General features: G+C 47.3%; 1 protein-coding gene across 8 annotated transcripts in view; it reads right to left on the reverse strand.

Moving 5' to 3' along the window:
* Positions 1 to 22,597, reverse strand: part of IQSEC2 (IQ motif and Sec7 domain ArfGEF 2) — a 168,143-nt gene that overhangs the window by 71,820 nt on the left and 73,726 nt on the right. For 4 of the 8 annotated variants that reach the window (XM_081177322.1, XM_081177331.1, XM_081177332.1 and 1 more), the window contains exon 3: positions 9,404 to 9,499. The exons of 1 other annotated variant lie outside the window; for it this stretch is intronic. In XM_081177322.1, the coding sequence (XP_081033448.1) occupies positions 9,404 to 9,499 (96 nt within the window). Of the gene's footprint in view, positions 1 to 9,403; positions 9,500 to 12,794; positions 12,975 to 15,753; positions 15,906 to 22,597 lie in introns of those variants that run through there. 3 more of the 8 variants (XM_081177323.1, XM_081177326.1, XM_081177329.1) reach the window with 3 other exon arrangements.

Here is a 22,597-nt window from a genome sequence, read left to right on the forward strand (position 1 = left end):
TGTCTGTGACGCCCGAAGAGTTTGCTTGATTAAGCAGAGAGCTGCTGCTTCCAAGGTGGCTCCCTGGGGGGTTGGCTAGCAGGTCCTGAAGCCCGGAAGGAGAAACAGAGAGAAAGGAAAAGAGAGATGGTCCCAAGGGCACATAGTCTTGCAGGGTAGAGGCTGGTGCCCAGTTTGGACAGAGTCCCACAGGGAACAAACAATCGAAGCTGATTCCAAAGAAGGTTTTCTTTTTGGTTGGTTTCCATGTTCTTTCGGGTAGCATCCTGAAATTGCAAGGAAGGCTGAGACGGAGCAGCGACAGGCAGAAAAAGTGCATGTAGGGGGACCCCTAGAGGCCAGTGCAAGAACTGCATTTAGAGTTGAGGGGCGCAGCAAAGGTTGTTTGGAAATGCTCTTCCCCGTGGGGGTGGTGAAAAAGCAGAAAAGGGGGGGTAATATTTAAGGCTTATGCGTCTGCATAGAAAAATGTGTAAACTGAGATTGGAGCAAAAGGTTGGGGGAGGTTAGGGATATTTGGCAGAGTCCGTTCCAGAGACAAGACCAGGGGTGGGGCAGTCTCCCCATTATGTGGCAGTAAAAGTGTACAGTGTAGACTCAGCAGGAAGCCAGAGCCTCCCAGTAAGTGTGCCTGCCTGATGCAGCAGCTGTAACATTTGCTTTTCACAATTTTAAAATGTAATGTGTGAAGAGACTAGAAGACCACCACAGCCATGACGCAAGGACACACTGAAGAAAGTGACATTATGAGTTCAGAACCTGTCCCATCCCCCCAAGTAAATGAGCACTTCCTTGAATGAATGAAGTGTGGTCAGGATTGGTGCCTGAACCATGTTTCTTACAGATCAAACAACCAACAGCAAATACTAAACATCAGAATACAGGTCAGCTTTTACAAAGGGCATCAAAAATGACACAGGAGCTGAAAGGTCAACTCAAGATTTAGTTACAGGTTAAAGGTCAAATAAAATTCTATCCAGCTTCATTTTCAAAGCAAGACTCTGTCCTTCAAGTGTCAGCCTCCTCCTATGCAGCCCCTTAAGTAGGGTTTGTTCCTCTGAACCTGCAGACTGGCTTGAGAAGACTGCTCCTAGACTGTGAAAGGCACCTTCCACGCCAGTAAGACACAAGAGGGGCCAATGGCTCATCTAGTCCTGCCTTCTGTTCTCACACTGGCCAACAAGGTGCATGTGGGAAAGGAGCCCAAGGGCAACTCTCCCTTCCTGTGGTTTCCAGCAACTGATGTTCAGAAGCACCTCTGCCTCCAGCTGTGGACGCAGAGCAAAGCCACAGAGGCGAGTGGCCACTGACAGCCTTCTCCTCCTCCATGCATTTGCCCAATCCTCTTTTAAGGCCATCCAAGTTGGTGGCCATCGCTGCCTCCTCTGGGACCAAGCCCCTTAGCACAGCCAACTCCCTCACAAATCAGTAGGGCTGCCAGCTTTTGAAACAGCCCTGCTCCAGTGCCTTTTATGCCAGCCATAAATAGTAAGTGAAGCTTTTCCCATCTCCTTACCCCCACCAAGAAAAGTCTCACCAGCTTAACTTCTGCCTGCCAGCTGCTGTTAGAGGCAGAGGAGAAGGGGCACTGTAGAAACTGGCAACTCAACCATGTCTGGATTTAGGAAGCAAAGCAAGCATGGCCACTGGGAACCCTTGGCAGAAGGCAGCATATCCTCTTTTCTTTCTTTTTTTAGCAATGTTACAACAGAATGGCAGAAGCAAGTTTGAGTGATAAAAGGAAATCTGAAGTCAAGATATGGACAGTAGAGATTAGCTACACCAAAACTTAAGAGGGTTAAAGATGAGCAGAAAGGGGGGGGGAGCTAGAGTGAAACTGGGTTGCCACCTTTGTATCAGCCAGGCTCCTGCAAGCAGCCCCCACCAGAAAGAAATGTAGGAGTCCCTGGTATGTTTCTGCCTATCAGGTAGCTGTTTAAGACAGGGTCAATTGCAGAAATGTTGGCAATCTGGGGTTTCAAAAAGCCAATTCAAAGCTCAAAACCAAAGTCTGGAACAGTGAGGGAGTGTCACTGACACAAAAGTAGAGGTCAAAGCAACACCACCACCACCACCCCCGTTGTGGGGGAAGGTGGTTGATAGTCAAGTTCAAATGGAGAAGTACTTTTGTTGCCATTGTTTACGGCCCCTGCTCTTGTTGCAAATAAATTTTTTAAAGTGACATTTCCCCCCACCCTTTGTCATGGAGATGACAAATACTTCCCCTGCTAAATTTCTGCATGCTGGGCTGATTATGAAGGGCATAGGAGCTAGTAAGAAAGCTCACACAACCGAAGAACCAAAATGTCAAAATACAAAAGGATGCAAAGAGCAAGAGAACAGAGACTGCAAAAGACCAAACTCAGAGATGACAAATGAGATGAACCTGCCTGCTTCAAAGCTGAGTAAAGGCAGGAACTGTTTGCCATGACCCCCTCCTTTGATCTATGCAGGAGGGAAAGGGTGTCTCTGGAACGGCCTCTGAGCCCATCCCTGGGGTGCCGGGGGGCAGGGCTTGAAGCTGGTGTAGTGAGGTCTCAGGGTCCAGGTTAGAAGTGCAAGACGTGGAAGGGGGATGGTGGCACCCCCTCCAGGTTACCTAGAGGAGGGGCTGCTGCACTCAGAGGCAGGGCAACAAAACTGGTGGACGTCCTCAGCCTCGTCATCATCCCTAGAAAATGGGAAGGGGACAGACAGACAGACAGACAGACAGAGAAGGATTATAATCCTGCAGACAAACCCTCCATTGCCGGGGGGGGGGGGGACAGCAGGGTGATGGCTGGAGTGGAGATGGTGATGTGATGCATCTTTCAAGCTGGAAGGCAAGCAGGGAAATTTAACAAACCTTCGGCTTTTCATTTCTTCCCACAACCCATTTAAAGATTGCTAAGCCAAAACCCGGGAAAAGCCCCATTTCTTTAACAGAATTCTCCAAATCACAAAAGAGAATGCACCTACAATTTTCCCATCATTCTTCATCCTCCAAATGGTGTTATACTACAACTGTCATCATCCCTGGCCACTGACCAAGCTGGCTGCTGACTCCAGGTCACATCCTGGAACTCTGCATTGTACCTTTAATGCAACAGAGGAAATGGGGGGTGGACACAGCTGTGTTTTCTCCTGCCACTTCCCCCCTCAGTTCTCTTGCCCTCCCCCAATACTGTCATGAACCTAGCCTCCAAGTGTGTGACACAGGACAGGGAAAGGAACCGGTTGCCTTGCTTAAGGGGCAGCATGGATTTCTGGGTTGCAGCCTGACAACCCAAAGTAAATCCTCGTTTAACTATCCTGACTGCCAACTTAATTCCACTTTTCTCTTACACGATTCATTCAAATACTACTGCACCATCACACTTTGTTTACAGAATAGATCACTGTCTTATTAATATTCATTATCATCCATCCATCCATCCATTTATTCATGCTCTCCTCTCCCCACTCCTCTCATTCGGTTCACAAGAGCAAAGGCAAGCAGTCCTGAGCCCTTCCACGGGGTTATTTCTGGGCATCAGTGCACATAGATCAGGCTGCCGTTTATTTTTTCCTCCTAGCAGCACAAGAAACAGAAATTCAGCAGGTGAATTTTTTATTGGCAGGCAGATGCAGTGATGGGAGAAAGCTTCACCTAATGAATGTCAGACAACACAGGAGTCCCTGCCAGAAAAATAAAGCTGGTGACTCTGTTCTGCACTATTCTTTTGGTACTGTTCTTTTAAAATTTTGTGTAAGACATTCTACTCAGAAAGTGAGTGAGGGAGAATCATATTCAAAACTCCACTGCACAACCTTGTATGGTCAAGTCAGGGCACTGATATCCCAGAGTTACCAGGCCCTGCATTTTCCTCATAATTTCTTTGCAATTTTTGTTCCAAATAGTAGCTGGAGCCAAATCAGGACAAAAGTTTGTGAATGCTCATAATGCTTGACTGTTTCTTGGATACATGAACTCTGTGGAAACTGATCCCATGATTCTGTCTGCACCAAATATTACCATGCCCAGCGTGTCATCTTATACAAATTGATTATGGCTTTGGGACAAAAAAATGGACAAAAAAGTCTCAACCTTTACTCCACAATCCTGTGACAGACAAGACATTCAATAGCACCCCAGAGTCTCCCTGCACTGCAGCTCCCATAATCCCCTGTGTTATATATAAGTGTTTGTTCATAAAACGAAGGCCAAATGAATGGTAATTTAACTTGAAGGTTAAGATGAGAAAAGAGCTTTACAAAGCAGGATCAGCCCAAGCCACTTTGGCGTTGGAGCTGCCCCCACTCACCCCTGGGCATTCTCGTCCACATACTGACATGGGAACAATCTTTGGACACTTTCCTGCCCAAGGGCTCTGCAGCCCTTAATAGAATTCATATAAGCATACGCAGCTGCCATACCGAGTCAGACCACTGGGTCCATCCAGCTTGGTGTGATCTTCTCCAGTTCTCAGTGGCTTGCCAGTTCTTTCAAGCCTTGCAACTTGAGGTTGCTCAACTGGAGATGACAGGGTCTGAACCAGAGAACTTCTGCACTTGCTCTTCCTGCTGAGCTAGTGGCCCCTCCCACCTGAAGCAGCCGACTCACTTTGCCTCTCAGAAGGTCTGGTTCAACTCTCTATTCCTAAACCAAGAATGGGGAACCTGTGGCCCTCCAGGTGTACTTGGACTCCATCAGCCCCAGCCAGCCTGGCTAATGGTCAAGGAGTTGTAGTCCAAGAATATCTGGAGTTGTAGTCCAAGAACATCTGGAGGGCCACAGACTTGCCTATGAGAATGCTATCCTCTGTCCACCATAAATGATTCATATAATCATAGAATCATAGAGTTGGAAGAGACCACAAGGGCCATCGAGTCCAACCCCCTGCCAAGCAGGAAACACCATCAGAGCACTCCTGACATATGGTTGTCAAGCCTCTGCTTAAAGACCTCCAAAGAAGGAGACCCCACCACACTCCTTGGCAGCAAATTCCACTGTCGAACAGCTCTTACTGTCAGGAAGTTCTTCCTAATGTTTAGGTGGAATCTTCTTTCTTGTAGTTTGGATCCATTGCTCCGTGTCCGCTTCTCTGGAGCAGCAGAAAACAACCTTTCTCCCTCCTCTATGTGACATCCTTTTATATATTTGAACATGGCTATCATATCACCCCTTAACCTCCTCTTCTCCAGGCTAAACATGCCCAGCTCCCTTAGCCGTTCCTCATAAGGCATCGTTTCCAGGCCTTTGACCATTTTGGTTGCCCTCCTCTGCACATGTTCCAGTTTGTCAGTGTCCTTCTTGAATTGTGGTGCCCAGAACTGGACACAGTACTCCAGGTGAGGTCTGACCAGAGCAGAATACAGTGGCACTATTACTTCCCTTGATCTAGATGCTATACTCCTATTGATGCAGCCCAGAATTGCATTGGCTTTTTTAGCTGCCGCGTCACACTGTTGGCTCATGTCAAGTTTGTGGTCAACCAAGACTCCTAGATCCTTTTCACATGTACTGCTCTCAAGCCAGGTGTCACCCATCTTGTATTTGTGCCTCTCATTTTTTTTGCCCAAGTGCAATACTTTACATTTCTCCCTGTTAAAGTTCATCTTGTTTGTTTTGGCCCAGTTCTCTAATCTGTCAAGGTCATTTTGAAGTGTGATCCTGTCCTCTGGGGTGTTGGCCACCCCTCCCAATTTGGTGTCATCTGCAAATTTGATCAGGATGCCCTTGAGTCCAGGATCCAAGTCGTTGATAAAGATGTTGAATAAGACCGGGCCCAAGACAGAACCCTGTGGCACCCCACTAGTCACTCTTCTCCAGGATGAAGAGGAAGAAGATTCTTTCCTCTCTAGAATGCAGAGAGACCTGGGATACCTTCTGTGTAGCAGAAACGGAATACATAAAGCCGTATACATAACATAACTGAACTGCATGGTTAAGCCAACTGCTTAAAAAATGCAGAAGCAACTAGCACTGCCTTGTCCACGTGAACACAAGCGAAATGAATTGTACAGTTGTGTTTGGCAATTGTAATTCGTGTGCAGTACTGAATTTTTTACTTACTTTCCTGTACACCTGGAGTGGTTAACCTGTGGCCTTCTAGAAGTTGTTGAACTTGAGCTCCCATCAGCCTCAGCCAGCATAGCCAGTAAACAGAAATGACGGGAGCTGTAGCCTAGAGACATCTAGAGGGCCACAGATTCTCCATCACAAAACTTACAATCATGACCATATTTACACATGACGTTAGGGTAGTTTTCACAAAACTTTTTTTGCCCCAAAACAAGCATTACTGCCTTTCCTGAGATAGACTATCTTGCAAAGAAACATGAAAAGTTGCTGAAATTACGGGAATTGTTACTAGTCATCTGTGCTGGTTCAGTCATTAAGTTTCTCTATCTTAGCTCATACTGGGGAGGTGAAGCACTATGAACAAGGACCAAAATACATGTATTACGTCCAAACCAGCCTACAGTTTAGACCAGCTCTGCACAAAGTATGACTGAATGTGGACCACTTGGCATACATGGGGGCTCAAAAGACATTGTTTAGAGCCTCATAAGGATTATCAGCCATAGTGAGATATATGTAATAATAAAGATGATGATGATAAAATTTGTACCCCGCCCATCTGACTGGGCTGCCCCAGCCACTCTGGGTGGTTTCCAACATATATAAAAACATAATAAAACATTAAAGATTAAAAAGCTTCCCTATACAGGGCTGCCTTCAGATGTCTTCTAAAGGTTGTATAATTATCTCCTTGACATCTGATGGGAGGTTGTTCCATAGGGCAGGCACCACTACCAAGAAGGCCCTTTGCCTGGTTCCCTGTAACTTCACTTCTTGCAGAGCAGGCACCGCCAGAAGGCCCTTGGAGCTGGATCTCAGTGTCCGGGCTGAACAATGGGGGTGGAGATGCTCCTTCAAATATATAGGACTGAGACCGTTTAGGGCTTTAAAGGTCTGGCAAGACAGTCTTCGGGCAGGTAGGGTCTCAGCCAGTGTACCAGATGGAGCTAATAGACAGCTGCCCTGGACACAGAATTGACCTGCGCCTCCATGGACAGCTGAGTCCAGAATGACTCCCAGGCTGCACACCTGGTCCTTCAGGGGCACAGTTACCCCATTCAGGGCCAGGGAGGCCTCCACACTTGCCCACCCTCTGTCCCCCCAAAACAGTACTTCTGTCTTGTCAGGATTCAACCTCAATCTGTTAGCCGCCATCCATCCACCAACCACCTCCAGATACTCACACAGGTCCTTCACCACCTTCACTGGTTCTGATTTAAAAGAGAGGTGGAGCTCTCATTAAAGGCTGTGATGGGCCACAAACTCTGCAGGTCTGGCAGATGTATGCACAGAGTCCGTCACAACCACTCGTTATGCACATGAGCTGTCTGTTTCTATCCCTCTATTACTGTTGCTTGCCCAGCTATTGTATAATTAATAGTTGTATGATAAACAGAAATTCAGCAGGAGAAGAAAGCTGAATCTCTCCTTTGTCACACAGCTGTTAAAAGCACCGGGGGGGGGGGGTGTGTGTTAGCAACCAGGAAAGCTCTGCTAGCTGTGATGTGTAAAAAGGAGGACATGGATCTTCTTCCCCCTTAAAGTTACGTGGAAAAGGCAGCTTTCCTATCAGCATGGCCAAAGGCCAGAGAAGAGGGGACCCTGGCACCCATCAGAGTTGTGTAGAAAAGGCAATTTCAGCACCTGCTGGAATCCCGTCTTCTAAACAGTGATAGCTGTAGGAGCCTGTCCTCTTTTGCATTTGGCTATGGCTATTTGCTACAGAGAGATTGTTACGAATGTAGGAAGTAGACTTGTTCAAGAATTACACCTGCCCCCCCCCCCACAAAGTCATAATGCTGCCAATTTCTTTTCTGGCAGGGAACCTCTGCTTTTCACAGCAGTCTAACAGGTAGACATTAAGTGCGTGAAACATTCCCCCATCTACCCAGCCCCCAACTTATCTCTTTGTGGTTTCACTTTGAACTCCAGGATTTAGCAGGTGGCATTTCTCATGGCACAGAGATCCATGTTCCCACCTGCCTTGCTAATTGCTGCAGATCAAGCCACAGCAAGAAGGGGGACAGTTCAGAAGCTGGCCGTCTCTTCTTATCTCCATACAAGGAAAAGTTACATCTACTTAATGTCTGTATATCAAACTGCTGTTGAAGATCAGCAAAAGAAAAAAAGACAGAGAGAGAGACAGCAGCTCTGGACAGGCTTGCTGAAACCCCTCAACACACTCGCTAAGGACCCTGCCATTTTATGATCACTCATTTGCACATTCAGTCTTGCTCACACAGCTTCTGTCTGACACACTTGCTCTAGGCTCTTGCAAACACTTGCATGCGTCCACACACACAGTCTCTGCGTGAGCTGAAGCCCCCTTGTCAAACTAGCCCCAGAGCACAAAATGGGCCCACACCCCAGCTTCTTTATCTCCATGGCATAAACAGAGATGAGAGTGTCCTTATTTTGTAACCTGAGGCTGCAGCGTGGTGTGAGGGAGAAGGTAGTTTGTGTGAAGATGTTAACGGAGATCAGCAGGGTCTAGGGTGGAGTGAGCTGCGGCAGGGGTGCAGTGTTTCTCAAACTTGGGTCGTCAGCTGTTGTCGAACTACAACTTCCACCATCCCTGACCACTAGTCCTGCTTGCTAGGGATGATGGGAGTTGTAGTCCAACAACAGCTGGGGCCCCAAGTTTGAGAAACATGGGTAAGGCAAATGCAAAGGGATGTTGCAAGCATGGAGGAAATGAAATCCAGTATTTCCTTTTATGGGGACAAAAGCCCCACAGGTTCACAAGGCCAACACCAGTTGTCTTGCTGGGCGCCTGCTAACTCCCTGTGGGCCCAAGGCCAGCCTCCAGAGCCCCCTGGCAGCAGTGACAGCAGCGCAGAAGAGGGGAACTACCAAAGGCATCTCGCCCAAGGGCCTGCCAAACCCTTCGCTGCAGCTGAAGTAACTATCTACAGCTGACAGCAGTACCCCCATAATCTTGGCTCTTTTACCACTTGGTGACCAGACCATTCTGCTATTGCTGGGGAAAGACCCCAGAAACCCAGCCCATTCCATCTGATGTTAAGAACAAAGGAAGCTGCCTTGCACTGAGCAACAGCATTGGCCCATCAAGCTTAGGATTGTCTAAAGTGGCCAGGAGGTTGGCATTTCCAGCCCTACCTGGAAATGCCAGGGCCTGGGAGCTGCTGCATACCAAGCAGGGGCTCCACCACTGTGCTATGACACCCCCCCCTCCCAGCCTTCTGCATCCTAGGGAGCTACAAGCAACCCAACCCTCAGGGCTGTCAGGGGAACCAGGAAGTCTAGGAAATGCTGGATTTTGTGGATAAGCATAGCATGTTGAGACATGGGAATGGCTTGGAGTGAGCAAGTTGCGGGTAGTGGGTGTGAGTGGCTTACCTGCAGCCTGTGTGCCTGGCAGGGGAAGCTAGCTGCGAGTGGAGAAGCGACTGAGCAGAACAGCAGTACTGGTGCAGAGTGGGACACGTGGACGACCTATAGAAGGCAGCAGAGAGACGGAGCAACAGAGAGAGAGAAAGAGAGACAGAAAGAGAGGGAGAGAGAGAGAGGAAGGGAGATGTGTGTAGGGAAATAAATGAAGGAAGAGATATGTGTGGACACAGATGGAAGGAATGTGCCAGAAGGAGTGGGTGGATGGATGGGCAGAGAGAGGGGAAGGAAGAGAAGAAAAAACACAAAGTCAAGAAAAAGAAGGACAGCACTGAACAAACAGAAAAAAAACATAGCAACACCCCCTGGCCAAACGAAGAGACTCAGCCACACACTGGGCCATGGAAAGGGGGGGGGGAGAGGGAGGGAAAGAGAAAGAGAAACAGAGAGCAGCAGTTCCCTGGGGACAAGGATTAGAGGCCACAGCAGCTACAGGTGCAGGAAGAGATAGGCAGCAGAACCCTTGGCGGGTCACAGAACTGAGGGCCGCCTGGCATGAAAGAGCAAGAAAGCACTTGGGTGGGGAGGTATTCAGGGATCAAGGAGGCAAAAGCTACAGTAGGTGAGACAGAAAAAGCAGGGGACTAGCCTAGAGAGAGCCAACAATGCTGACAACAAGCTGAGGTACTTGTTCCTCAGGAGCAGAGGGATCCTGGTCAGAAGTGCAGGGCACCAGGGCTGAGGGTGAAGCGTCAGCAGGGCTAGGCTGCAATACACATGGAGTGATGTTTCGAAGGGGTCCTTCACCCTCCAGGAAAACTGATGTGCAGGTCTTTGGTTGACTACAGCTGCATGTGCAACATGGCATGGAACTCTCTTGGCAGCCTTGTGGGTCTCTGCCAATCCCACGCCTCTCTTAGCCAGCAGTTTGCCCCTTCCTCTGAGATGACAGCTGCAGGAGGGGAAGCTTCTGGGGCAAAAGCAAGTCTCACTTGAAAGGCTCCGAAGGTGAGCACTTGGGGGTGTACCTGATGGGAGGCAGGGAAGCCTGGAGAGGATGTACATGTTGGTAAGCATGCACACTGAGCTGCCTGGGTCACATAAGGTCAGAAGGAAGGATCTGCTAGGGAAGCTGCACAGGAGGAGCAGGAAGGAGCATTGGGACTGCAGAGAGGCGCAACCCAGAGGGATCAGGATGAAAGCAGCATCTCCCAACCACCCTCCCCTATGCGACTCAAGAGAGTGACACTGAAGAGAATGAGAAACCCAGGTCCACATTTCTTCCTATAATAGCCCCTTCTCCCTCCCCTCAAAAGCCCTGTTGTTTTCTCATCAAAACATGAAGGAGGCAACCAACTTGGAGAAAGGGGTGAAGATTAACACCCCCACCCCACCCCAAATGAGGAAGCAGGTAAAGGAGAAACGTTGGAAGGGAAGGGCAGCTGCCACCAGAGCTCAAGGCGGGTCCATTTCAACATGTTTTGTGCTGTTTCATCCTAAGCAAGACTTTGCCTCATATCCTGTTTTCAGCCCCAGATTTCAGTCCTGGAATATCTGCCTAATTGTCTAAAAGCCACTTTCTGGGCTCTCTATTGCATTCCAGTGCAACCCCTCCCCTCCAAAACTTGGAATTCCAGAGTGGCTATGATTAAGCATGTAAAAGGGTGGGTGATCAGGATAGCTTTGGTTCTCAGTGGCTCCCACTAAAGTCCCCAGATACAAAATAAAAGGGTATACAACTGGCAAAGGCTATGAGCAGAGGGCACAGCGACCCCTTTCCCCAGCACACCTTTAGTTTCTCCCAGATAAGAAATGGCTGCTCTTGCTGCAACAGGATGCAAAAGTTACCCCCCCCCCCTGACCCTGGAGGGAAGATGCAGTCCAACTTCCAAGCCTCCCCCTTTGGAGCAGGCAGGCTTTGACCCTCCTGTTGAGTCATCTCAATGAATGGCTTGCCAGGGCAAAAGTAACATATGTGCCATTGAGCATGTCCAGACTGTCTTCACCTCAACACTCAGTAACCCCAACCAGTCCTGACACAGCGCAGATTACAAAGCAAAGCCCAAGATGTGAGACTTCAAGGCAGGCCTGAGTGCCCAGTCACTGACAGGAGAAGTAAAGGGACTTAGAGGTCCTAAGCACTTTCTTTCTGAACAAGACCCGGGCCTGTCCTAGGCTTGTCCTCTTTTTCCAGGACACGTCCTCTTTTTCAGGGGTAAAATTTGAGACAAATTGCATTCATTTGCTTTGAACGGCCGTCATAGCATCCTCATTTTGCTCTTCAAAATATGGCAACCCTGTGACTAACCTGCTGCTCTTGATTCCAAGTGTGGCTCAGCGGCGTAGTGGGAGGGGGGCTAGGGGCCGGTGGCCCCGGGCACAAAATTATGAGACGGGTGCAACCAGGCGCCTCCACAGCAGGCTCCCTGCTGAGCTCCTGCTGTCTTCCGGAGCCACCCCAGCTGCCCAGTCCCCGGGGGGGCACAACAGTTGCCCTGCCCTGGACACCAGCAACCCATGCTATGCCACTGCTCCTGCTGCTTGCAAACAAAAACTCGAAAGGGTGGGTCTTCCGTTCTTTGTCCAGAGGCAGGCTGCTTCTGCACAAAACCAGTGCCTGCTCCAGTCCTGCTCCAGTCACTTTCTTTCCCAACCAGTCTTCTCTTTTCTCTTTCTACCACTACTTCCTCCACAGTTAAGAACACCCGGGACAAACAACAAAGATAAGTTTTGCTTCCTGTGTACATATTTTACTGCACATTATAAAACACTGAAGAACTCAAGTGAGGGAATAAGAAGGATGGGGAAATAGGCGGGGGTGGGGGTGGGGGTTCTGTACATGGCTCTCAACAGGAATTCAAGAAAAAGGCCTGCCATGGGACACTTGAATCAGCCATGAATAAGAAAGAGGGAGGGGTTGCGATTCCAGCAGGCCGGGCCAACAAGCCCCATCTTAGCCCACAGCCCCAGAAGAGAAAGTCCTCAGCTTAGCAGACGGCTGCAATATGCGTGATCCTCCCCAGCTAACTGCCTTGAGACAGAGGTTTAGCAGTTCATTAATAAAGTAATTGTCTTATTATTCCTGCCTTGCTTTCCTGTTTCGTGTTTGGGCTTTGAAAGAGTTCCATGGATCCGCCCCTTCCCCGCTCCCAGGTTCTCCATGGCGCTGGCAGCGGGCGGGGGGGGGGTGGTTTCTGCGAGTAAGAAGCGTCGCATTTCTGGGGAAAGTACCAAGCCAGCGCATCATGCACGCTCGGGGGGGGGGGCACTACCCCCTGCCAGCCCCCCGGAAAGTGGCCGGCCCCCGAGCAGCCTCGCCCTCTTCTGCCTCCCCGCTCCTTTCTCCGGGCAGTCCCGGCCCCGTTTTGCAGGTCCCCGCCCCCCCCCCAGCTCCACTCACACGTCGCGCTCCATCTCCGCCTCTTTCTCTCCTCTTCCCGCAAACTCCTCTCCTTCCACGCGCAACACACCCACTTCTTCCAGCGGGGGGGGGGCGGTGATCTCCCCCCCCCCAAGCGAGGCGTCGCGCTTCCTTTTCTCCCCCTCCGTCAGCTGATCGCCTTCCACGGAAATCCCGGGCTGGGCAGGGGAGGGGGAGGGAGAGCATTGGAGTTAACATGTTAAATGCTGTTTTTTTGTTGGCAAGATCTTTGAGAGCTGGTGTGGAGCTGGTGCGGGCGGAGGGGAAAGAGACGCAAAGTGATCCAGACGACGCTTCCCTCTAAAGGAACTATTCAATCTCATTAGACCATTTTAGAAAATCATTTTTCAGCCTATATCAATTTTGTTTGAAATGAACAGACTCATCAAAAGAGCAAAGTACATAAAATAATACGAGAAGTGTAATGCTTGACCCAGCAGCAAATCGCTAGGTAAAGGTAAAGGGACCCCTGACCGTTAGATCCAGTTGCAAATGACTCTGGGGTTGCGGCGCTCATCTCGCTTTATTGGCCGAGGGAGCCGGCGTACAGCTTCCGGGTCATGTGGCCAGCATGACTAAGCTGCTTCTGGCATGGAAACGCCGTTTACCTTCCCACCGGAGCAGTACCTATTTATCTACTTGCACTTTGATGTGCTTTCGAACTGCTAGGTTGGCAGGAGCAGGAACGGAGCAACAGGAGCTCAGCCCATCACGGGGATTCGAACCGCCGACCTTCTGATCAGCAAGCCCTAGGCTCTGTGGTTTAACCCACAGCACCACTCGCAAATCGCTACAATTTAGCAAAACAGCAGGAGAAACCAAACAAGAATGAAAGGACTTGGAACCTGCTATTTGCCTGCCCCCATTGCAATGGGCATAGGAGCCAACTCCTAGGGGCCAAGGGGTCTTTGCCCTCCCATAAAATATTTGAGGGAATTGGGCCCTCCCAAAGGGCATTGACTTGCAAATGGTGTGCATGCACCACATCATGTGATCAGTTATGCAGGGCTGGGCTTACCTGCCCCCCCCCAAATATTTTGTTCAAGTTGGCACCTTGGCAATGGGTGTTAGTGAATGCAGCCACAGCCCATCAAAGAGTCCAAACATCCCTGTACAGTAATTCATACTGTGGCTATTTGCATAGAAAAGAAACACCCCCAAATACATCAACTGACACATGCCACTCGTTTGTCAGTTTCTCTTACTAGGTTCTATCACGGTTTGAACTTGCTCAGAAAACCTATCCACAACCTGTGGTAGGAAGGGAACCAAGAAAGGCACAGAAATAAGAACTTCTGTCTTCTCCAGCTCAGCATTGCCAACACAAAAATCTGGCTTGCTTGATCCGCAGAAATCAACAAGAGAACTTTTTTGCAGTATGCGGATGCGCAAATTTAGTGTGCAAATTTAGTGACTAAGTTTAGTGACTGTTAAAGGTACAGCAGCAGAGGCAGATTGAAAAGCTGGCAACCCTACCCCTCATCAGTTAAAACTGATTCCTATTCCAGAAAGTGGGGGGGGGGGGGAGTAATGGAATCAGAATGGGGGACAGAGTGCAGCTCCATGACTATTAAGAGCAGGAAGATTATCCACCTGAGCACCAAAGTATCAAAGCCTTCTTTTCTGGCAAGTGGATGAGGTGATAAGGAGGCTTTCAAGTGTATTTGTTTTTTGATTTAACAGCTTAGAATAGAGGAAGTCAAAGAATGAGGGAGGAAATCTAGCAGAGGCTGACACTACTTTCATTTCCTTTTGTAATTAAAAGCTAAAGATTGCATTTCAGCTGGCTGAAGAATTTTTCCTAATGCCCACCATGTTTTTCAAGCTGAATGTCAGCTGCCTGCACTCTTTGCCTCTTCTTGGAGCCACGGCTATGAGGGCTGTCCTATTGAGCTCCTGCACTTAATAATTTACCATCATACCTCTCATCCTAGCTCTCCACTATTACCCAATCTAGATAAACTTAAGAACAGAATTCACCTTTGCTAGATTCTTTGCAAGTATTGACATCACCAATTGCTTCGTGCACATAGCATAACTAATGGCAAGTAACGTACTCCTCCCCCCTCTGCCCATGTGATCTGAGAGTTATAGCATTCCCTCCCGCTTAACTGTTCTTTTTACCTGATGCATCTACTCTGTTGTTTTGTTTACAAGGACCAAAGTCGTAAATAGGCAAATCTGTGTATGCACATGCACACATACACAGTATACAACCATCCCACCCACTCAGTAATAAGGTTTCCCAATCCTATCCATTGTGAGAGGCGGAGGTTTTGCTTTACTAGCTTGTATCAAGCCACTCATAAAATATGGGGGTCTCTTTTGGTCAGCAGGAAAGATCCCAATTACATCTCAAAGTGTTTTAATGTACACCAGTTATTCAGTTCCAAATATTTTAACATCTAGGGCAGTGGTTCTCCAAGGGTGTGGCGCATTATATTATTCTAGCTGCTAGCAGGAGCGGATGGTAAGTGTGGTAGGAAGATTCAAGGACAATCATTATTATATTTTGGGAATGATTCATGTTCTTATGTAGCTGCATTTTTTAACACTTTCTGGATGTCCCCTGATCATATTATAAAGCAGTTGTGTTCTAGGTTGTATATCAAGCACTGCTAAGAGTTGTTTCTTTTTGTTTTCCAAAGTACTTATTATCAATTAAAAAATCAGTGTGGTACAAGCAAATTTTTAATCTGGCCCAGAGAAAAAAGTTTGAGAACTTCTGATCTAAGGGGTGAGATGGCATGCAATTAGAAAGTATGTGTATTTGTTCTATGTACATGTACAAAGCTGCTTCCTGGCTCATAGGGAAGAATTTGTGTCTTGATTACTATCAGTTTCAATTTCTTTTGTCAGGGTGTAACAGACCACAGAGCAATGACAGTTCATTTGGCATTTTCATACCATGAATTCACTGAGCACAACTTGAACATACCTGGTGTTTTCTTTGCCTCTACATTGGAGGTTAGGGGATGGAAGGAAGATGTTTGAGAAATTCAGTCTACATGAATTCCAGTACAAACCAATCTGATCTGCATGTCCCAAATAAATGCACAGATCAGGACATATCATATTGGCTTGAATATAAGCCGCACCTGCAAATAAGTCGCACCTGTAAAATTCAAAGGGGGGGGGAGGAAAAAAGGACAATCCCAGAATATAAGCCGCTCCCTTAAAATTGGGTTACAGGCTGAAAATTGCTGAGGTTGGTAGAATTGTAACTCTGAGCCAATTTAAGCCTTTGAACTTGCAAGCAAAAGTTACCGTACAATCGCTAAAATCACAAATTGCTATTCAGTTGCTACAATTCTGCAGACACTCACACCCATAAATGGCTAATAAACAGCCTCAAGCTCGCAATTCGGCAATGAAACATTTTTTTGTTCTGTTTTACTGTATGTCTGTTTCAGCAGCGATATAATAAAAGCCCATTTTTGTAAGGTTGCGAATTTAAGCCGCACTTTTAACTATTCACCGTTGGAATTTGGAGGGAAAGTGAGGCTTATATTCAGGCCAATTCTGACCCAGTTCACAGTTCAAAAACATATACAAATATGTATTTTAAAAACTGAGGGAAATGCTACAAACCACATATATTATTTTGCTAGGAAAAGAAGATATAGAGCAGTCTTTGTCAGTCTGGTGCCCTCCCGTTGTTTGTTTGACTACAATTCCTACCAGCACAGAAACACCCCATGATGGTGTGTTGGCTGGAGCTGATGGAAATTGCAGTCCAACAACATCTTGGAGAGCACCAGATTGGCGAGGGCTGGTGTAGAGGTGGTGAGGACCCACCTTTGGGAAGGAAGTGGTGTCTTGTCCTTTGCACTGGGAGGCAGGACTCTCAGTCTCCCCATCTCTGTTTAGGAATGCTCAGTGCCCTTTGATCCCAAAGTGGGGAAAGCAAATGACCACCTTGCTTCATTCAGAACAGCGTTCACATCCTTTGAGGGAAATCCTTTGACTAACGGGAGAATACGCACTAGAGGGCAGTGTTTACTGCACAGAAACACCCCGTCCACTAGACTCTTGCTGTTCACATTTCCTTGGCTTCACCTAGGCAGCTGCAGCTTTGGGCCTTTGGGCCTCTTCTGCCTTGGAGCTCCTCTAGTTCTAACCCCAGCTGATTTTGCTTAGCAGCAACAGGCACTCTGTAAACTCTTGAAAGTACTCACTACTTTACCTAACCCAGGGTTGAGCATCAAGACTGAGGCAACTCCCAGGGATGAGATCTCAGTCCACTGTAAGTGTGAACTCTGGTCATTCATCCCACAAGGGCTGGCTCTCCTTGTGTCAAAGACAGGGAACCTGTGCCCTTCCGATGTCCTGAGGCACCAGCTCCCATCAGCCCCAGGCAGCATGCCCGATTGTCCAGGGCGATGGAGTGCAGCTGAAGGCCATAGCTCCCCCAACCAAGGGGAAACCAAGGGTGCAACCAGGCAGAAGCAGATCCAGACTAAGGAGGCAGGTGGGGAGCACATTCATGCAGCTGTTCTAGGAATATAATACTTTGGTTCACTTTTCTTCCGCTTCCACACGTGCAAGCAACAATTTTCTTCAGAGAACAAGTCCTTCTACTTGGCATAGCTACAGTCACAAGACACCCCCCCCCTGCAAGCATAAAATGGTTGTACTGACACTGTGATGGGAGGGGCACATACAAACGGGCTTGCCTAAAGCTGCCTTCTTGGTGACAGAATTACAGAGGTGAGATTCCAACAGGGAACTTTGGGACTTGCAGCTCACGGTTTTGGTCATCATCTCTTATTTGTCTCCTGACCTTCTCCTATCCCCTTCCGGAGCATGTGGCTCAAACCTTGGCCTCTCCTCCATGCACAGGGATTGCATCACATGTATGTTTTGTGCAGCACCCAGCATGCACCTGGCACCCATAAATGCCCAGCAAACGCTCAGTATGCGCCAGGGACGGTGTTATCTCAATGCTGATTTGTTTACGAAGGTAGTCAGAGTAGAGCAACAAGAGATACTGTACATTTACAGAGCAATGCTATGCATATTGCTCAGAAGTAAGCCGTGTTGTGCTTGGTGGGGCCTACCACTCTCAGATAACTGGGTTTAGGGTTAGGCCATTTAGATCAATAGACTGAAGCCTGGCTTATTCACTGTTGGACTCTTGGTGCTTTCAGACAGGTCTTTACTGTGGGATCAGGGCTCCTCTTGCATGCAAATGCCAGCCTGTATTTCTTCCAAGTGTTGCCAACATCCTGTTGCCCTCTGTGTAGCATTAATCTTGGTTTATGTGAGCAGAGGCTGCTCTGCAGTTGCCGTCACCTCCCCCCACCCCCACTGTAACACCACAGATCGGGACATGCCACCAGCACCAATAGTCCCATGTCTGTCGCATTTTGATACACTTATGCAAAGTATTAAGGTGATACGTTCATTAACATAAGAATGTTAACACAGACACACTATAATTACATTTGCCTCCTGCCCTTCCTAAATTTAGCCTCACAACAGTCTCCCAAAGGAGACACATGCTCATTAATACGCCAGAAGCAGGTACAGAAAAATTATGTTTGCCCTGAAGAGACAGGCACAGCACCCTCCTCACTGCATCTGCACCTATCCTAAGACGTAGTTGTGTGGATCTGAGGCACTAAGAAAAGAGTGCTGTGGAGCATCCTCCAGACTGACTCTGCAATACCAGATCTGGATTTGCAGTCTCAGTTTTTACAAGATGCCTTACGATTATTGATCTGCTTCAGTTTATCACTTATAAATAGAAGCAGAGTTGTCAGCACCAGTCCTGCAGGATGCTCCCTTTAATAATTGCAGCATCACACAGAGAGATTTGGTAGCTGCTTCGTCTTCTTTTACTGCAGCCGTGTAAAGAATGAGAGAATCCGCCTCTGCCTGCAATCCAGCTCTTAAAAGCATAGGAGCTCAATTTGGAGCAGCATCTGGCAACCTTAATTATGAGAGTCACGGCAACAGAGAGCCAGCTGGCACGGCTTCCGTGCCCTGGCAAGATTTTACAATTGAGTTACAGGGTTCAATATGCTGGAGGCAGCAGGAGCCATATGGTCAGGTCGACTGTGTACCGCAGGTTTGTCCTCCGTGATGTTGGAAGTGAGCCCAGAGCCCAGGAGTGGCTCTTTTTAGGGACTGAGGCAGCATTGGCTCTAAAAGATCCTGAATTGTCACAGAGCCATTGGCTGCAGGAGCATTCAGGTGGTTTCAGAGGTGTGTGTGGAGGTTGACGGTTTGCAAGGGCACAGAGCCAAGCCCTCCTCAAGTTGCTAAGACCAGGAAAGACATACTTTGAAAGTCAACTAGAAGCAGAACACAGTGAAGACTGTTGTACCTTATATTACATCGGCTGACCCCCCCCCCCCAAATCAAACACAATTGATGTTACTTGTTAGGCATGAATGGCAGGGTTGCCTGCAATGCTTCTGAATATTCCGCACAAGCAACTATATACAGAAAAGTAAAAAACCAAAAGTGAGCTACTGAAATGAACCCCTGCTTCTCCACCAGCCACAAAAATATAGCCTGATATTTAAACACACACACACACACACACACACACACACACACACACACACACACAACCTCTTGAGCTGCTTTTGGTAATTCTCATGAATTCTCATGCTTGGAAAAACCTCTATAGGAAGGGAGAAATTTCCAGGGGGCCATTTCTGCATTTCTCAGTGTCCAGGTGCACCAGAGAGTGACAGGATTCCTGAAACTTCTAGAGTTAGGTAGAATGGAGGTAGCTCCCACACCACAGATGTACAGTTGGGGTATGTGCATCTTCTGCCACCACCAGCCAAAATTAAAAAGAAAACTGGGGTTTTTTCTCTCAAAAAAGTGTGAAATATTAGTGCATGCATAGGGTGCCGGAGACTGGTTATTTATTTATTTATTCACTACACTTATTCCCCACCTTCTCCAAGGTACTCAGGGTCATGGACAAAGGTCTCTCCCCTCCCATCTAATTTTCTTTTTTTAAAAAGTAATTTTTTATTGTTTTCCTTACATATTCTTTCCCAACAAACCATAATAAAACCATACATTCCCTTTGACTCTGCCAAGTCGCGACTCACCTCCCTCCCTCCCTCCAATTGGTATATTTAACCCCTTTCTATCGTGCACATCATTCTCATCATAATACACTCCCATCTAATTTTTATCTCACAACAACCCTGTGAGACAGGTAAGGCCCAGAGAAAGTGATAAGCTTGAAGTCACCCAGTAAGTGTCATGACTGGAGTAGGTATCTGCAGACCCAGGTCTCTCTGGCCCTAGTCCAACCCTCTACCTTGTACACCAGAGGTTTTCAACCTTTTTGAGTCCACAGCTCCCTTGACCAACTACACTCTTTCTGTGGCACCCCTGTGGGGCTCAGGAGCCCAGTTGTGTCACCCGTTGCCTACAGAGCCAGCAGCCCCTCAACACTTTTTGTTGTTGTTTTTTAAATAATATTTATTACTTTTTCAACAATTTAAACACTAGACAAAAAGAAAAGAACAATAAAAAAGGAACAATACAATACAATACAATACACAAACACTACACAACACAACACTCACACATTAAACTGACAAAACAAAACAAAAACAATTTTAAAACACATCAAACAATTTCAATATCTTATCTTTCATTCACTTATTTCAACAACCTCCTCACACCTCCCTTTTTGTATTCCACTTCTATTAATTGTTTCAGCAATTCCTTTCCATCTTCCTCTGTTTTCTATCCTATAATTATCTTAACACATTCTAACCATATTTTTTCCTTTAATATTCTATTAATCTATTTATACTTAATTCCTTATAACATTTCTACTAAAGCCATATAACTTCATTCCAACATTCTTCTAGCATTCATTAATTTTACAGTATTTCTATAAATAGTCTTTAAACTTCTTCCAGTCTTCTTCCACCGACTCTACTTCCTGGTCTCGGATTTCTGCCAGTCATTTCCGCCAGTTCCATATAGTCCATCAACTTCATCTGCCATTCTTCCCGGGTGGGTAAATCTTGTGTCTTCCAATACTTCACGATGAGTATTCTTGCTGCTATTGTTGCATATGTAAAAAAACTTCTATCCTTCTTTAACACCAATTGGCCGACCATGCCCAGGAGAAAGGCCTCTGGTTTCTTCAAAAGGGTATATTTAAATACCTTTTTCATTTCGTTATAAATCATCTCCCAGAGTGTCTTAATCCTTTGGCATGTCCACCAAAGGTGAACTCTAATCCTCAGATTCGTCTGTTTTTCTTTAAGTTCAATCATAGCAAGTGTCAACTTATGTTCATCAAATTGCCTCTGTAGGGCTGGGACTCTCTTTCTCTCCAGTTGTGTTACTTTACATTCAGCAGCAACGGCTTTTTCCCTGGCTTCCTCCACAGTTTGCCGTATCAAAGTAGATTCCTGTATCAATTTCTGGGTGGTTTCTGTATTGGTATTATTTATACTTTCTGTATTTAAGTTGATTTTAGTAGTTGAAACATCCACTTTCGCATTTATCGCGTCCATTTTCTTGTTAAGCTGTTCCAGTGAATCATTTATCTTATATAATGCAGCCACTAAGGCCTCTTCTGTCGACATTCCTCTTGGTTTTGAGTGTACTGGTACAAAAGCAGCAGAAGAAGAAGCAGGGGGGCCTGATGATGAACCTCTCCTGAGTTGTTGCCAAGTCCTCCCAGACCTTAATGTTTTGTCAGCAGTTGACTGGTCTGTTTTTCCCCTTCCATTTGCCATAGCACTTAAAAGATTCAAGGTCAGTCCCAGAGTCTCACAGTTTTTTATCTTGCAGTTGGAAATTCCCCTAGCCCAGCTCTTATAAAACAACCGGTTTCAAAGACTTCCACTAGGGGGAAACAGTTTCTATTTGTAATAGTCAATAGTGTCCTCTTTTAAACACAATTCAAACAATCCAAAGTTAGTTTCAATTTTCAGTTACTTTTACTCCTTTTTAAAGCAGCCGGAGACAGTAGAAACAATGTATTTCTCTTATTTAACTAGCTGTCAATGAACGTTCTAAACGCTGTCAATGAACATTCCAAAAGACGTCAGTCCTGCTAGCAGCCCGTTTCCAGGGTCAGAGCGGCGGTATTTTAACTCTCTTCACTCTCTCCCACAGGCATACTCAGTCCGCAACTTCCCCCCCTCTTCTCCTGCCTCCAAGGGGGGGGGGTTAATGTTCTTTGCCGATGGAAATTTAGTCTTTTACAAAAGGGTTTCCAGGACTCCAGCTTACAACCTCATTGCCTCAGTCTATTTACAAAAGGGGAAGGCGGACTTCCTGTATTGAACCTCCCCGTTACGATACCAAATTAAACGTTTAGAAATCCAATTCTTCCACTTCAGCTCTACTCACAGGTAATTACTTTAAAGTCAAATTGTCCACAGGAAAAGGTCAGCGCTCTTCGGCAACAGCTATGCGGCTTCGCTCCGTGGAAGAAGCAGATGATTCGAAGCACCGCGCCGCTCACCCCTTGTCGCTCCGGACCCCCGAAACCGGGTTTCCCCGCGAGTAGGGGAGGCGCAAAAGGTGCCCGCCAAATCCCACGCTCACAGGCTTCTCCCGCCTGTGATTTTAATGGGTCTCCGCCTTCGCCGTGGCGGCCAGACCCAGATTCCCACAGAGCAAATTCCTCCTGATCAGAGGAATCCCGCCATTACCGGAGGCACCTCCCCGGAAGTCCCAGCCCCTCAACACTTTTTGAACACCCTCCCATGTGGAGTGTTCCCTCAGCCTCCTCTCCTTGAGAGTCCTCCGGGCAGCTGCAGCTGCTGCCTCTGGTC

This window comes from Podarcis bocagei, assembly GCF_964188305.1.
Source record: "Podarcis bocagei genome assembly, chromosome: 17".
In the NCBI taxonomy this organism is placed as follows: domain Eukaryota; kingdom Metazoa; phylum Chordata; class Lepidosauria; order Squamata; family Lacertidae; genus Podarcis; species Podarcis bocagei.